We start from the raw sequence: 13,738 nt of genomic DNA on the forward strand, positions 1-13,738 counted from the left end.
TAGCGATCGTTCCACAGGATGTTGGCTCGCTAGCTACATTTTCTCAGCAGAATCCTAGTAGATGGAATATGTTTTATACATTTGGTATCCATCACTTTATTAGCAAAGCTGTTCTAGTGAAACTCATCCTGTTGTGAAACTCACTTTTTTGTGCCTCTTTTGAATCCATCTGTAGACTTCCATGTCTGAACCCAAGTCCACAGAGTCCCAGGTTCTGGATGTGGTGTTCCAGCCCAGATAAGCTCACAGCAGGGTCCAGAGTCGTCTCAGTGAAGCTGGAGGACTGCAGTCAAACACTGAACTCAATGTGATTGTCAAAGAGGGACAGAAGTCCTAGAGGAAGAGATGGCAGTCAAAGAGGAGGTGCAGGAGAGAGCTGTCATTGAGAAGTGCAGGAGAGAGCTGTCAAAGAGAGGAAGCAGAGGCAGAGAGAGCTGTCAAAGAGGAGGAAGCAAGGGAGAGAGCTGTGCAATGAGGAGAGGCGGAGGAGGAGAGAGCTGTCAAAAGAGAGGAAGCAGAGGAGAGAAGCTGTCAAAGAGGAGGAACGGAGAGGAGAGAGCTGTCAATGAGGAGGAAGCGGAGGAGGAGAGAGCTGTCAAGGAGGAGCAAGGAGAGAGGAGATGAGCTGTCAAAGAGGAGGAGGCGGAGGAGAGAGCTGTCAAAGAGAGGGGCGGGGAGGAGAGAGCTGTCAAAGAGGAGGGGGCGGTGGAGGAGAGAGCTGTCAAAGAGGAGGGGGCGGTGGAGGAGAGAGCTGTCAAAGAGGAGGAGGGTGGTGGAGGAGAGAGAGCTGTCAAAGAGGAGGGGGTGGTGGAGGAGAGAGCTGTCAAAGAGGAGGAGGAGAACATGGACGTGTCTGCTCCAGATCTAGACGAAGATGTAGATAGTATCACTGACCCAGGTAAGTTCAGGGTGGAGTACGGAGAGCGGTTGGTGACTTGGTGGCCTCAGGGGATTCTACAATTATTATTGCTATTAATTGACCGCTCATTCCACAACTATTGTTGAAGTTAGCCCAACTTTTTAAGCAGAGATTATATACTATTGTTGAAGTTAGGCCAGTTTTAAACAGAGATGATATACTATATGTTAAAGTTAGTCCAGCTTTTAAACAGAGATGATATACTATTGTTAAAGTTAGCCCAGCTTTAAACAGAGATGATATACTATTGTTAAAGTTAGTCCAGCTTTAAACAGAGATGATATACTATTGTTAAAGTTAGCCCAGCTTTTAAACAGAGGATGAATATACTAAATTTGAAGTTAGTCAGCTCTTTAGACAGAAGTGATATACTCCTTGTAGCAGTATTCCACTAACCCACAGTTTACCAACCTGTGTCTCTGACTGTTTGGCAAACTCTTTCCCCAAGTCGTATTGTATATCTGTGGATGGTAGTTCTGATTAGAAAGTCGTTGTTTTCATCGCCCGAGCGGTGCCCAGTAAATATAAAAATCTGCTATTAATAATGAAACAATGAATAAAGAGCTGTACGCTTGGGCTAGTGCCATCGCCTGCTGTTGTGCCCCTAACCCCCCACACACAACTGGTCCACGGTCCCATAGTACGGCAGCCTCTGCCGCAACCTGTTGGTTTGTTGGTTTAAACAGGAAGTCACAATTCCATTGGACCTTGTGTTCTAATTGGACAATAGTGATCTGAATCATTCTTAAACAAAAAACCCTCCAATGTTCTCTTCCTGATTCTAACCCCATATCTGTTCTTATTCCCACAGGAGAGAGCTCCAACCCAGGTTCAGACAGTGAGCCCAGTTCCACAGCATCAGGAAACCATAAACAACACGGAGAGGAGGAACTCAAGACAGAACATCACCACTGCATGGACTGCTTCACTAGTTTCTATGAGCCAGAGGAGTTGAGAAGACACACTTGTAGGCCCCACAGCTGTTCAGATTGCAAAGGCAGTTTAATTTGTCCAACTCACCTCATACACATAAAAAGACCTCAAGAGAAAGAAAACGTACCCGTGTTGTCAATGTGGGAAGAGATTTCAGACACCAAGCAGCTTGAAGACGCACCAGCTTACTCACACAGGAAAGAAGTCGTACCACTGCTCCCAGTGTAGGAAGACTTTCAGTTGTTCGTTCAATTTGAAGAGGCATCAGAGAATACATACAGGAGGAGAAAGCCTTTCCACTGCTTCCAATGTGGGAAGAGCTTCCGTATGGAAGGACAGCAAACGAACAACAGAGAAATACACACAGGAGAGAAGCCGTACCACTGCTTTCAGTGTGGAGAGAGCTTTGGTCGGGCAGGAGCTCTAAAGCACAACCAGCTAATTCACACAGGAGAGAAGCCGTACACTGCTCTCAGTGTGGGAAGACCTTCAGTACAGGCAGGACACCTGAAGACACACCCAAGAACTCACTCGGGAGAGAAGCCGTACCACTGCTCTGTTTGTGGGATGAGTTTTTCCTCTTTACAGACCTCTAAACAGACAACCAGCTTACTCACACAAAAAGATGCCTTATCACTGCTCCCAGTGTGACAAGAGCTTCAGTCAAACAGAAGCCTGAGGGCACACCAGTTAAACTCACACAGTAGAGCAAGCCTTACACTGCCTTCAATGTGGAAAGAAAGTTTCATACATTCATCAATGTGACGGCCACCAGGTAACTCACACAGGAGGAGAGAGATTTACCACTGCCCTCAATGTGGAAGAGCTTCAGTTTCTGGCAAGATACCTGAAAAAACATTGTCGAACTCACACAGGAGAGAAGCCTTACCCACTGCCCTCAATTGGAAGAGTTTTCCGTCAGTCATCAACATCTGAGGGGCACACCAGTTAACTCACACAGGAGCGAAGCCCTGTACCACTTCTCTCAGTGTGGGAAGATCTTCAGGCAGACAGCATACTTCAAAGAAGACACCAGCTAAACGTGGAACACGTTTTTAGACCCGATCTACAGGCTCCCGATCAATCAATCAATTTCAATCAATTATTTAATATAGCCCTTCGTTACATCAGCTAATTATCTTCGAAGTGCTGTACAGACCACCCAGTCTAAAACCCCAAACAGCTAGTAATGCAGGTGTAGAAGCACGGTGGCTAGGAAAACTCCCTAGAAAGGCCAAAACCTAGGAGAGAACCTAGAGAGGAACCAGGCTATCGAGGGGTGGCCAGTCCTCTTCTGGCTGTGCCGGGTGGAGATTATAAACAGAAACTATGCCAAGATGTTTCAGAAATGTTCATAAGTATGACAAGCATGGTCAAAATAATAATCATGATATTTTCAGTTGGCTTTTCATAGCGATCATCAAGAGTATGAAAAACAACAGGTCTGGGGTGAAGTAGCGGTTCCATAACCGCAGGCAGAACAGCTGAAACTGGAATAGACAGCAAGGCCAGGCGGAGCTGGGGACAGCAAGGTCCACCACGGGCGGCAGTCCCGACGCATGGTCCTAGGGCCCAGGTCCTCGAGCAGAAAGAAAGAAGAAAAAGAAGGGAGAAATTAGAGAGAGCCAAGATTTTTCAGAAAATTTTTCCATTAAATGACAAGCATGGTCAAATATAATATCAGGAATAAAATCTCAGTTGGGCGTTTGCATAGCCGATCATTAAGAGTTGAAAACAGGCGGTCTGGGACAGGTAGGGGTTTTCCATAACCGCGGGCACGAGACCAGTTTGAAACTGAATAGCAGCAAGGCCAGGCGGGACTGGGGACAGCAAGGAGTTTCCACCACGGCCGTGTCAGTCCCGAGTAAAGTATGCCTAGGGCTCAGTCTCCGAAGAGGAAAAGAAAAGAGAAGGAGAAAATTAGAGAGAGCCAAGATTTTCAAAATGTTCAAAATGACAAGCATGGTCAAATAATAACTCAGGAATAAATTCTGCAGTTGGCTTTTTCATAGCCGATTCATTAAGAGTTGAAGAAACAGCAGGTCTGGGGACAAGGTTAGGGGTTGCCGTAACCAGGCAGGCAAGAACAGTTGAACTGCGAATAGCAGGCAAGGCCAGGAACGGATAGGCGGGGACAGCAAGGTGTACTATGCCCGGTTAGCTCCGTGACGGATGGATGGGTCCATTAGGGCTCAGGTTCTCAGAGAGAAAGGAGAACGAGAGAATTAGAGAGAGCATACTTAAAATTCACACAGGACACTGGATAAGACAGGAGAAGTACTCCAGGTAACCAACTGACCCTAGCCCCCGACACAAACTACTGCAGCATAAATACTGGAGGCTGAGACAGGAGCGCAGGAGGACACTGTGGCCCCATCCGAAGAAAACCCCCGGACAGGGCCAAATAGGAAGGATATAACCCCACCCACTTTGCCAAAGCACAGCCCCCGCACCACTAGAGGGTAATCCTCAACCACCAACTTACAATCCTGAGACAAGGCCGAGTATAGCCCACAAAGGTCTCCACACGCACAAACCAAGGGGGGGCGCCAACCCAGACAGGAAGATCACGTCAGTAACTCAACCCACTCAAGTGACGCACCCCTCCTAGGGACGGCATGAAAGAGCACCAGCAGCCAGTGACTCAGCCCCTGTAACAGGGTTAGAGGCAGAGAATCCCAGTGGAGAGAGGGAACCGGCCTGGCAGAGACAGCAAGGGCGGTTCGTTGCTCCAGAGCCTTTCGTTCACCTTCACACTCCTGGGCCAGGCTACACTCAATCATATGACCTACTGAAGAGATAAGTCTTCAGTAAAGACTTAAAGGTTGAGACCGAGTCTGCGTCTCTCACATGGGTAGGCAGACTGTTCCATAAAATGGAGATCTATAGGAGAAAGCCCTGCCTCCCGCTGTTTGCTTAGAAATCTAGGGACAATTAGGAGGCCTGCATCTTGTGACCGTAGGTACGTATTGGTATGTACGGCAGGACCAACTCGGAAAGATAGGTAGGAGCAAGCCCATGTAACGCTTTATTGGTTAACAGTAAAAAACTTGAAATCAGCCCTTGCCTTAACAGGAAGCCAGTGTAGGGAAGCTAGCACTGTGAGAATATGATCAAATTTCTTGGTTCTAGTCAAGATTCTAGCAGCCGTATTTAGCACTAACTGAGTTTATTTAGTGCTTTATCCGGGTAGCCGGAAAGTAGAGCATTGCAGTAGTCTAACCTAGAAGTAACAAATGCATGGATTAATTTTCTGCATCATTTTTGGACAGAAAATTTCTGATTTTAGCAATGTACGTAGATGGAAAAAGCTGTCCTTGAAACAGTCTTGATATGTTCGTCAAAAGAGAGATCAGGGTCAAGAGTAACGCCGAGGTCCTTCCACAGTTTATTTGAGACGACTTACAACCATCAAGATGAATTGTCAGATTTAACAAAAGATCTCTTGTTTCTTGGGACCTAGAACAAGCATCTCTGTTTTTGTCCGAGTTAAAAGTAGAAAGTTTTCAGCCATCCACTTCTTATGTCTGAAACACAGGCTTCTAGCAGGGGCAATTTTGGGGCTTCACCATGTTTCATTGAAATGTACAGCTGTGTGTCATCCGCATAGCAGTGAAAGTTAACATTATGTTTTCGAATAACATCCCAAGAGGTAAAATATATAGTGAAAACAATAGTGGTCCTAAACGGAACCTTGAGGAACACCGAAATGTACAGTTGATTTGTCAGAGGGACAGACCATTCACAGAGACAAACTGATATCTTTCCGACAGGTAAGATCTAAACCAGGCCAGAACTTGTCCGTGTAGACCAATTTGGGTTCCAGTCTCTCCAAAAGAATGTGGTGATCGATGGTGTCAAAGGCAGCACTAAGGTCTAGTAGCACGAGGACAATGGAAGAGCCTCGGTCTGACGCCATAAAAGGTCATTTACCACCTTCACAATGCAGTCTCAGTGCTATGATGGGGTCTTAAAACCAGACTGAAAGCATTTCGATAACATTATTTTTCTTCAGAAGGAGCATGGAGTTTGCTGCGCAGAACAGCTTTTTTCTAAAATCTTTTGAGAGGAATGGAAGATTCGATATAGGCCGATAGTTTTTACTCAATGTTTCGGCTCCAATGGGCTTATCAAGAAGGGCGCAATTTTATCCACTGCCGAGCTATTATGGAGTGTGGAGTGTAAATGGTACACATCCGGTGTAGTGAGAGAGCTGTTTATATGTTCAACATAGGAGGTCAAGGCACAGGAAGCAGCTCCTCAGCAGTTTAGTAGAATAGATCCAGTATGCAGCTGAAGGTTTAGAGGCCATGATTATTTTCATCATTGTGTCACAGAGATATAGTACTAAAACACTTAAGTGTCTCTGATCCCAGGCCCTCGCAGAGCTGTGCAGATCATCGACAGTAAGCCCTGGAGGAATACGCAGATCAAAAGGAGTCCGTAATTTGTTTCTAATGGTCATGATCTTTTCCTCAAAGAAGTTCATGAATTATTACTGCTGAAGTGAAAGCCTTCCTCTCTTGGGGAATGCTGCTTTTTAGTTAGTTTCGCAACAGTATCAAAAAGAAATTTTGGATTGTTCTTATTTTCCTCGATTAAGTTGGAAAAGTAGGATGAGCGAGCAGCAGTGAGGGCTCTTCGGTACTGCACGGTACTGTCTTTCCAAGCTAGTCGGAGACTTCCAGTTTGGTGTGGCGCCATTTCCGTTCCAATTTCCTGGAAGCTTGCTTCAAAGCTCGGGTATTTTCTGTATACCAGGGAGCTAATTTCTTATTGACAAATGTTTTCTGTTTAGGGGTGCAACTGCATCTAGGGTATTGCGCAAGGTTAAATTGAGTTCCTCAGTTAGGTGGTTAACTGATTTTTGTCCTCTGACGTCCTTGGGTAGGCAGAAGGAGTCTGGAAGGGCATCAAGGAATTTTTGTGTTGTCTGAGAATTTATAGCACGACTTTTGATGCTCCTTGGTTGGGGTCTGAGCAGATTATTTGTTGCGATTGCAAACGTAATAAAATGGTGGTCCGATAGTCCAGGATTATGTGGAAAAACATTAAGATCTACAACAATCAGATCCCGGACCATTTTTTTCCAAATCGGAGTAAATCCGGAGTAAAACCTAGCAAGGCAGCCCAGTAAAGTGTTAATACGTACCTGATTCCTGGTTGTTGGCTCTCGCTTTCTCCACTCTACAGGCTGTGGGGGCTGCCGCGGTAGGTTTCTCCACTCTACAGGCTGTGGTGGCTGCCGCGGGTAGGTTTCTCCACTCTACAGGCTGTGGTGGCTGCCGCGGTAGGTTTCTCCACTCTACAGGCCGTGGGGCTGCCGCGGTAGGTTTCTCCATCTACAGGCTGTGGTGGCTTTCTCCACTCTACAGGCTGTGGGGGCTGCCGTGGGTAGGTTTCTCCACTCTACAGGCTGTGGGGGTGCCGCGGTAGTTTCTCCACTCTACAGGCTCTTACGACGTCACAATAATTCAACATGTTGAATGTATTGGGCCTCAAATCAGCCGCCATCGCGAAGTGTAAGCAGTGCTCAGAGCACTTACGAGGCATTCCCACCGTCAGCCCCCCAAAAAGGAAACAAGGCAGGATGTACTCTGTTCCTATTCTAACTCGGTAGCTGGCTAATGTTACCCACATCTCATGCTCTTAAGGACTTTGTGACTGTGTTATCTAGTGGGAAGCCGTTTATTTTGTGTTCTAACTGGTCTCCAGTAGTTGGGCTCTCGCATGCCGACCATAACTGGGCTTTGGCTAGGCTAATAGCTAACGTTATTTGGCTAAATAGCTAACGTTATTTGGCTAAATAGCTAACGTTATTTGGCTAAAATAGCTAACGTTATTTGGCTAAATAGCTAACGTTATTTGGCTAAATAGCTAACGTTAGCTGGCTAAATAGCTAACGTTAGCTGGCTGACTCGCTTACTGKCTAGGATAACTGCATATAGCTAACATTTTCTGATAATTGGTTAGATGGAAGGGCTGTGCGGTGTACCGTATTTTACTATATACCGATATTGATGCACGGACCGGTTTGGGTTTTTACTTTACCTTCTATATCGGCCGTCATTGTAAATAAGAATTTGTTGTGAACAGACTTGCCTAGTTAAATAAAGTTTATTTATTTATTTTTTTACATATACCGGTATTTGAACGTTTGGTTTGTTAAATGTGATACGCCGTGTGTAACGTCCATTTTGTCATCTCTCTGCTCTCTCTCTCTATGCCGCATTCCAAACAGACCTAGCCCCGCCCCCTGTCACTCAAGGAGCTCATATGTTGTTTCCGGACCACCAGACACGTGCGTTCAGTCTGCATGGTCAGTGCAGCACACGCAACAATATCAATACACTAGCCTTCCTTTTGTTTCTTACATCTGCAAACAGCTAGTTTGTGTTTTCTTAGCGAGTTGTTCTATATCGTGTTAGTCGCTAGCTAGATAATAGATGTACTGAGTCAGAGCAACGGTAGCTAGTTAATACAGCCTGATACCAGTGATGGTGGCCTAAATCAGCATGTTGTTTGTGAAGTAGTATCTTCTAAACCAATAAGATCAGGAGAAGCATGAATATGTTAACTACATGAAGTAGCTCCTCCCTGCATTTCCATTTGTTGTCATGCCAACCAACACTCTATTCAAAATGGCCACTTATTTATATTCTGACTATAGAATTAAAATAAACATTATATTTCCATGATTCCAACAGTTCACCCAAGTGTTTTCATCTAAATTAGAAGTCAAATCACAATTGCAACATTTGGTTTTTAAAAATAAGGCCTAGATTTTTTGGGGGGGGCAATATCTTGCAGCCCTGTGTGGCAGTGTGGAAATGACCTCAAATTAGTGGATCAGGAAATGAAGAAATATGATGGAAATGCAGGAAATTATATTTTGTTAAAGTTTAATTGTATAAAACAATAAGAATGGAGAAAGAATTTGTATTATTCAAAAACCTAAAATCCCGTCCCACCGTTATATTAAATATTTTGGCCGTATCGCCCAGCCCTTTTAGATGGAGTTATGTATCATCAGAACTTTGGTCTACTTTAATGTAGCTGTAAGCTGGGTCTTGATAGCAACTGGCTGACTCATTCAGTGCGTAACGTTAGCAGGCTGGTAGGAGCTAACGTTAGCAGGCTGGTAGGAGCTAACGTTAGCAGGCTGGTAGGAGCTAACGCTAGCAGGCTGGTAGGGGCTAACGCTAGCAGGCTGGTAGGGCTAACGCTAGCAGGCTGGTAGGAGCTAACGCTAGCAGGCTGGTAGGGGCTAACGCTAGCAGGCTGGTAGGGGCTAACGCTAGCAGGCTGGTAGGGGCTAACGCTAGCAGGCTGGTAGGGCTAACGCTAGCAGGCTGGTAGGGGCTAACGCTAGCAGGCTGGTAGGGGCTAACGCTAGCAGGCTGGTAGGGGCTAACGCTAGCAGGCTAGCAGGTGTAGAGGTGTGTTGAATGAGCATGTCCACGCCAGGTGTCAATCACAATGAGAAAACACAAGGAGCTCTTCACTGGCCAGAGAACAAAGAGGGGGAGGGGCCGCTCCCAGCAGTGGGGGAGGGGCCGCTCCCAGCATTCTCCCAACAAGAGGAGTCCTTCTCTTTTGTTCATCTCACACCTCTAGTCTACATCAAAGCTCCTCCCATCACAAAGCTCCTCCCATCAGCTCAAAGGCGGCAAGTTTAACCCAGTGGTCCACAGACGGCCTGCCGGAGACATGGACACAGCAGAGTTCTGACGAAGAGTGACGATGACTACAACACAGCCAGGGAACTGCATGCAAAAGTGCCTCAAAATCTCATATTTCCTCAAGCAAACCGCGTAAACAGACTGAAAATGACATGGTTAAAAGTGTTTGTGTGTAATAAGATACCATTTTAGAATGTGTGTGATTTATGTTTTTCTGACAGTGAACAGGTATTACCTTCAGGTGTCCACGGAAACGTGTACTGTTTGGTATCTGTGCGATCATAGTCTTCACACAGGTGGTGGCAGATGTTATGAGAGTACAAAGTACCCTCCATTTACGTGGACAGTTGATTAACTCGTGCCCTGCCATGAGTCAAAGATCAATGCAGGCGATGAGTGCTATTCCCTCACCTGAGCCAATCACAGCTCTCCTGACGGAAGGCTTCACCTCATCCTGTCCAGGACTATAAACTGAATGTGTGAATACCACTGCATTGTGGTTCCCACGGTGACCAGGACTATAAACTGAATGTGTGAATACCACTCATTTGGTTCCCACGGTGACCAGGACTATAAACTGAATGTGTGAATATCACTCATTTGGTTCCCACGGTGACCAGGACTATAAACTGAATGTGTGAATACCACTCATTTGGTTCCCACGGTGACCAGGACTATAACTGACTGTGTGAATATCACTCATTTGGTTCCCACGGTGACCAGGACTATAAACTGAATGTGTGAATATCACTCATTTGGTTCCCACGGTGACCAGGACTAAAACTGAATGTGTGAATACCACTCATTTGTTCCCACGGTGACCAGGACTATAAACTGAATGTGTGAATACCACTCATTGTGTTCCCACGGTGACCAGGACTATAAACTGACTGTGTGAATACCACTCATTGTGTTCCCACGGTGACCAGGACTATAAACTGAATGTGTGAATACCACTCATTGTGTTCCCACGGTGACCAGGACTAAAACTGACTGTGTGAATACCACTCATTGTGTTCCCACGGTGACCAGGACTATAAACTGACTGTGTGAATACCAATCATGTGTTCCCACAGTGACCAGGAATATAAACTGAATGTGTGAATACCACTCATTGGTGTTCCCATGGTGACCAGGACTATAAACTGACTGTGTGAATACCAGTCATTGTGTTCCACGGTGACCAGGACTATAAACTGACTGTGTGAATACCACTCATTGTGTTCCCACAGTGACCAGGACTATAAACTGAATGTGTGAATACCACTCATTGTGTTCCCATGGTGACCAGGACTATAAACTGACTGTGGGAATACCAGTCATTGTGTTCCCACGGTGACCAGGGCTATAAACTGACTGTGAATACCACTCATTGTGTTCCCCCGGTGACCAGGACTATAAACTGAATGTGTGAATACCACAAAGGGTATATAACAAAGTATTGAGAAACTTTTGTTATTGACCAAATACTTATTTTCCACCATCATTTGCAAATAAATTCATTAAAAATCCTACAATGTGATTTTTGGAATTTTTTTCTCATTTTGTCTGTCATAGTTGAAGTGTACCTATGATGAAAATTACAGGCCTCTCTCATCTTTTAAGTGGGAGAACTTGCACAATTGGTGGCTGACTAAATACTTTTTTGCCCCACTGTATGTGAGAATGCTGTTCATCGACTACAGCTCAGCATTTAACACCATAGTACCCTCCAAACTCGCCATCAAGCTCGAGACCCTGGGTCTCGCCCCCACCCTGTGCAACTGGGTCCTGGACTTCCTGACGGGCCGCCCCCAGGTGGTGAGGGTAGGTAACAACATCTCCACCCGCTGATCCTCAACACTGGGGCCCACAAGGGTGCGTTCTCAGTCCTCTCCTGTACTCCTGTTCACCCATGACTGCGTGGCCATGCACGCCTCCAACTCAATCATCAAGTTTGCAGACGACACTACAGTGGTAGGCTTGATTACCAACAACGATTAGACAGCCTACATGGAGGATGTGAGGGCCCTTGGAGTGTGGTGTCAGGAAAATAACCTCACACTCAACGCAACAAAACAAAGGAGATGATCGTGGACTTCAGGAAACAGTAGAGGGAGCACCGCCCTATCCACATCGACGGGACAGTAGTGGAGAGGGTAAAGTTTTAAGTTCCTCGGCGTACACACAGGACAAACTGAAATGGTCCAACCACACAGACAGCGTGGTGAAGAAGGCGCAGCAGCGCCTCTTCAACCTCAGGAGGCTGAAGAATTTGCTTTCACGGCTTGTCACCAAAAAACACTCACAAACTTTTACAGATGTACAATCGAGAGCATCCTGTCGGGCTGTATCACCGGCTGGTACGCAACTGCGCCGCCAAGAACTGTAAGGCTCTCCAGAGGGTAGTGAGTCTGCACAACGCATCACCGGGGGCAAACTACCTGCCCTCCAGGACACCTACACCCCCCGATGTCACAGGAAGCACAAAAAGATATCAAGGACACAAACCACCCGAGCCACTGCCTGTTCACCCCGCTATCATCCAGAAGGCGAGGTCCGTACAGGTGCACCAAAGCTGGGACCGAGAAACTGAAAAACAGCTTATATCTCAAGGCCATCAGACTGTTAAACAGCCATCACTAACATTGAGGGCTGCTGCCAACATACTGACTCAACTCCAGCCACTTTAATAATGTAAAAATTATGTAAAAATGTAGCACTAGCCACTTTAAACAATACCACTTCATATAATGTTTACATACCCTACATTACTCATCTCATATGTATATACTGTACTCTATATCATCTACTGCACTTGCATCACTCATTCATAATTTTATTACATATTTTTATTAATTCCTCTACACTTGTGTGTATAAGGTAATTGTTGTGAAATTGTTCGGTTTGATTACTCGTTGAATATTACTGCATTGTCAGAACTAGAAGCACAAGCATTTCGCTACACTCGCATTACAATCTGCTAACCATGTGTATGTGACAAATAACATTTGATTTGATGTTTGAATCCAGGCTGTATCACATCTGGCCATGATTGGGAGTCCCATAGGGTGCACAATTGGTCCAGTGTTGGCCGGAGTAGGCTGTCATTGTAAATAAGAATTTGTTCTGAACTGACTTGCCTAGTAAATAAAGGCTAAATAAAATACATAAAAATAAAAACAGACACATCTCAATTGCTGAAAAGAAACCACTACTAAAGGACACCAATAACTGTTGAGAGTGGCCTGTTGAGAGTGTCCAGTGTGAGAGGTGGCCTGTTGAGAGTGGCCAGAGAATGGCAAGTAGATGGAAAAGTGGTCTGTTGTGTTAGCGACAATGCAGTTAACATAACCAAAGCCATGATCATTTTAAAATGGACCCATCATCCATATCTTCCCCACACAACAACCTGATTGTAAGAGATGCTTGAAGGTGAAGAAGCCCACTGTGGACAAAGTGAAAGCAGCTGTGAATACTTCCACAGGAGCACAGTAGGTGCTGAAAAACTAAAGTCTACACAACGCCAGATGGGGATGCCTGAGCTGAGGCCTAAACAAGACTGCACTACAAGGTGAATTCACATTTTATATGTTGAAGCGGTTTCTTGAGTCAAAGGATGCCATCATCTCTACCCTGGCCATTGTCAAAGCACCTGTTGATGCTCTGATCCAAGAGGAATGGGAGGTGGTGGAGGAGGTGTGCAGAGTCCTGGAACCCTTTGAGCAGGTCACTGTGGAGATCAGTGGAGAGAGGTATAGTAAGCAGTTATTACCACATCATTATTTAATACAGTATTATATATGTATGTGAGCAGTAGATGAGAATGTAGTATCAGTAGACAGAACATGAACCTGAACTAATAAGTTACTGTTCTCTCTTTTCAGCGATGTGACAGCCTCAATAATGATACTCCTGTGTAAGGGTCTGCAGCGAATCACAGCCAGCCGCCAGAGAGAAGCAAATGTAACCACAGGACATGTGACAGAGTTGATGGACACCCTATGTTCATCAATGGACAGAAAGTTCCACAGAATGGAATATAATTTATATACACTTTTTTATATATACATTAAACAGTTATACTTTAAATGCAAATGTTTAATAGCATCCTTTTTCATAACAAACCAATGCATTTTTAAATACATTGTGGTTATTAAGGTAGAGTATGATTTCATTTAATAATTTAATTAGAATTGTTTAAACACCAATCATAGTCAAACTA

The 13,738-nt window shown here is 45.2% G+C and overlaps 1 protein-coding gene and 1 long non-coding RNA gene across 2 annotated transcripts; both read left to right on the forward strand.

Annotated features, from left to right (window-relative positions):
* Window positions 1-471: 471 nt before the first annotated feature.
* LOC139026641 (treponemal membrane protein B-like) lies at window positions 472-6,299 on the forward strand. Its single transcript, XM_070441968.1, has 4 exons — window positions 472-594; window positions 640-898; window positions 1,731-1,886; window positions 6,229-6,299. Exons 1-4 carry the CDS (start codon window positions 472-474, stop codon window positions 6,297-6,299), a joined length of 609 nt encoding a protein of 202 aa, XP_070298069.1.
* Window positions 6,300-6,651: 352 nt separating this feature from the next.
* On the forward strand, window positions 6,652-7,992 carry LOC139026640 (uncharacterized). The gene is made up of 2 exons (XR_011478497.1): window positions 6,652-7,250; window positions 7,289-7,992. It is a non-coding gene; the product is annotated as an uncharacterized lncRNA (long non-coding RNA).
* Window positions 7,993-13,738: the final 5,746 nt, after the last annotated feature.

This window comes from Salvelinus sp. IW2-2015, unplaced genomic scaffold (genome assembly GCF_002910315.2).
Source record: "Salvelinus sp. IW2-2015 unplaced genomic scaffold, ASM291031v2 Un_scaffold5349, whole genome shotgun sequence".
NCBI classification, from domain to species: Eukaryota; Metazoa; Chordata; class Actinopteri; order Salmoniformes; family Salmonidae; genus Salvelinus; species Salvelinus sp. IW2-2015.

What these genes read in the sequence shown, in the direction of transcription:
- LOC139026641 (XM_070441968.1), top strand. Translation starts at nt 472, where the DNA reads ATGAGGAGAGGCGGAGGAGGAGAGAGCTGTCAAAAGAGAGGAAGCAGA. An exon ending in AAGCGGAGGAGGAGAGAGCT is followed by an intron (nt 595 to 639) that starts GTCAAGGAGGAG and finishes GTCAAAGAGGAG; the next exon opens with GAGGCGGAGGAGAGAGCTGT. An exon ending in AGATAGTATCACTGACCCAG is followed by an intron (nt 899 to 1,730) that starts GTAAGTTCAGGG and finishes TTATTCCCACAG; the next exon opens with GAGAGAGCTCCAACCCAGGT.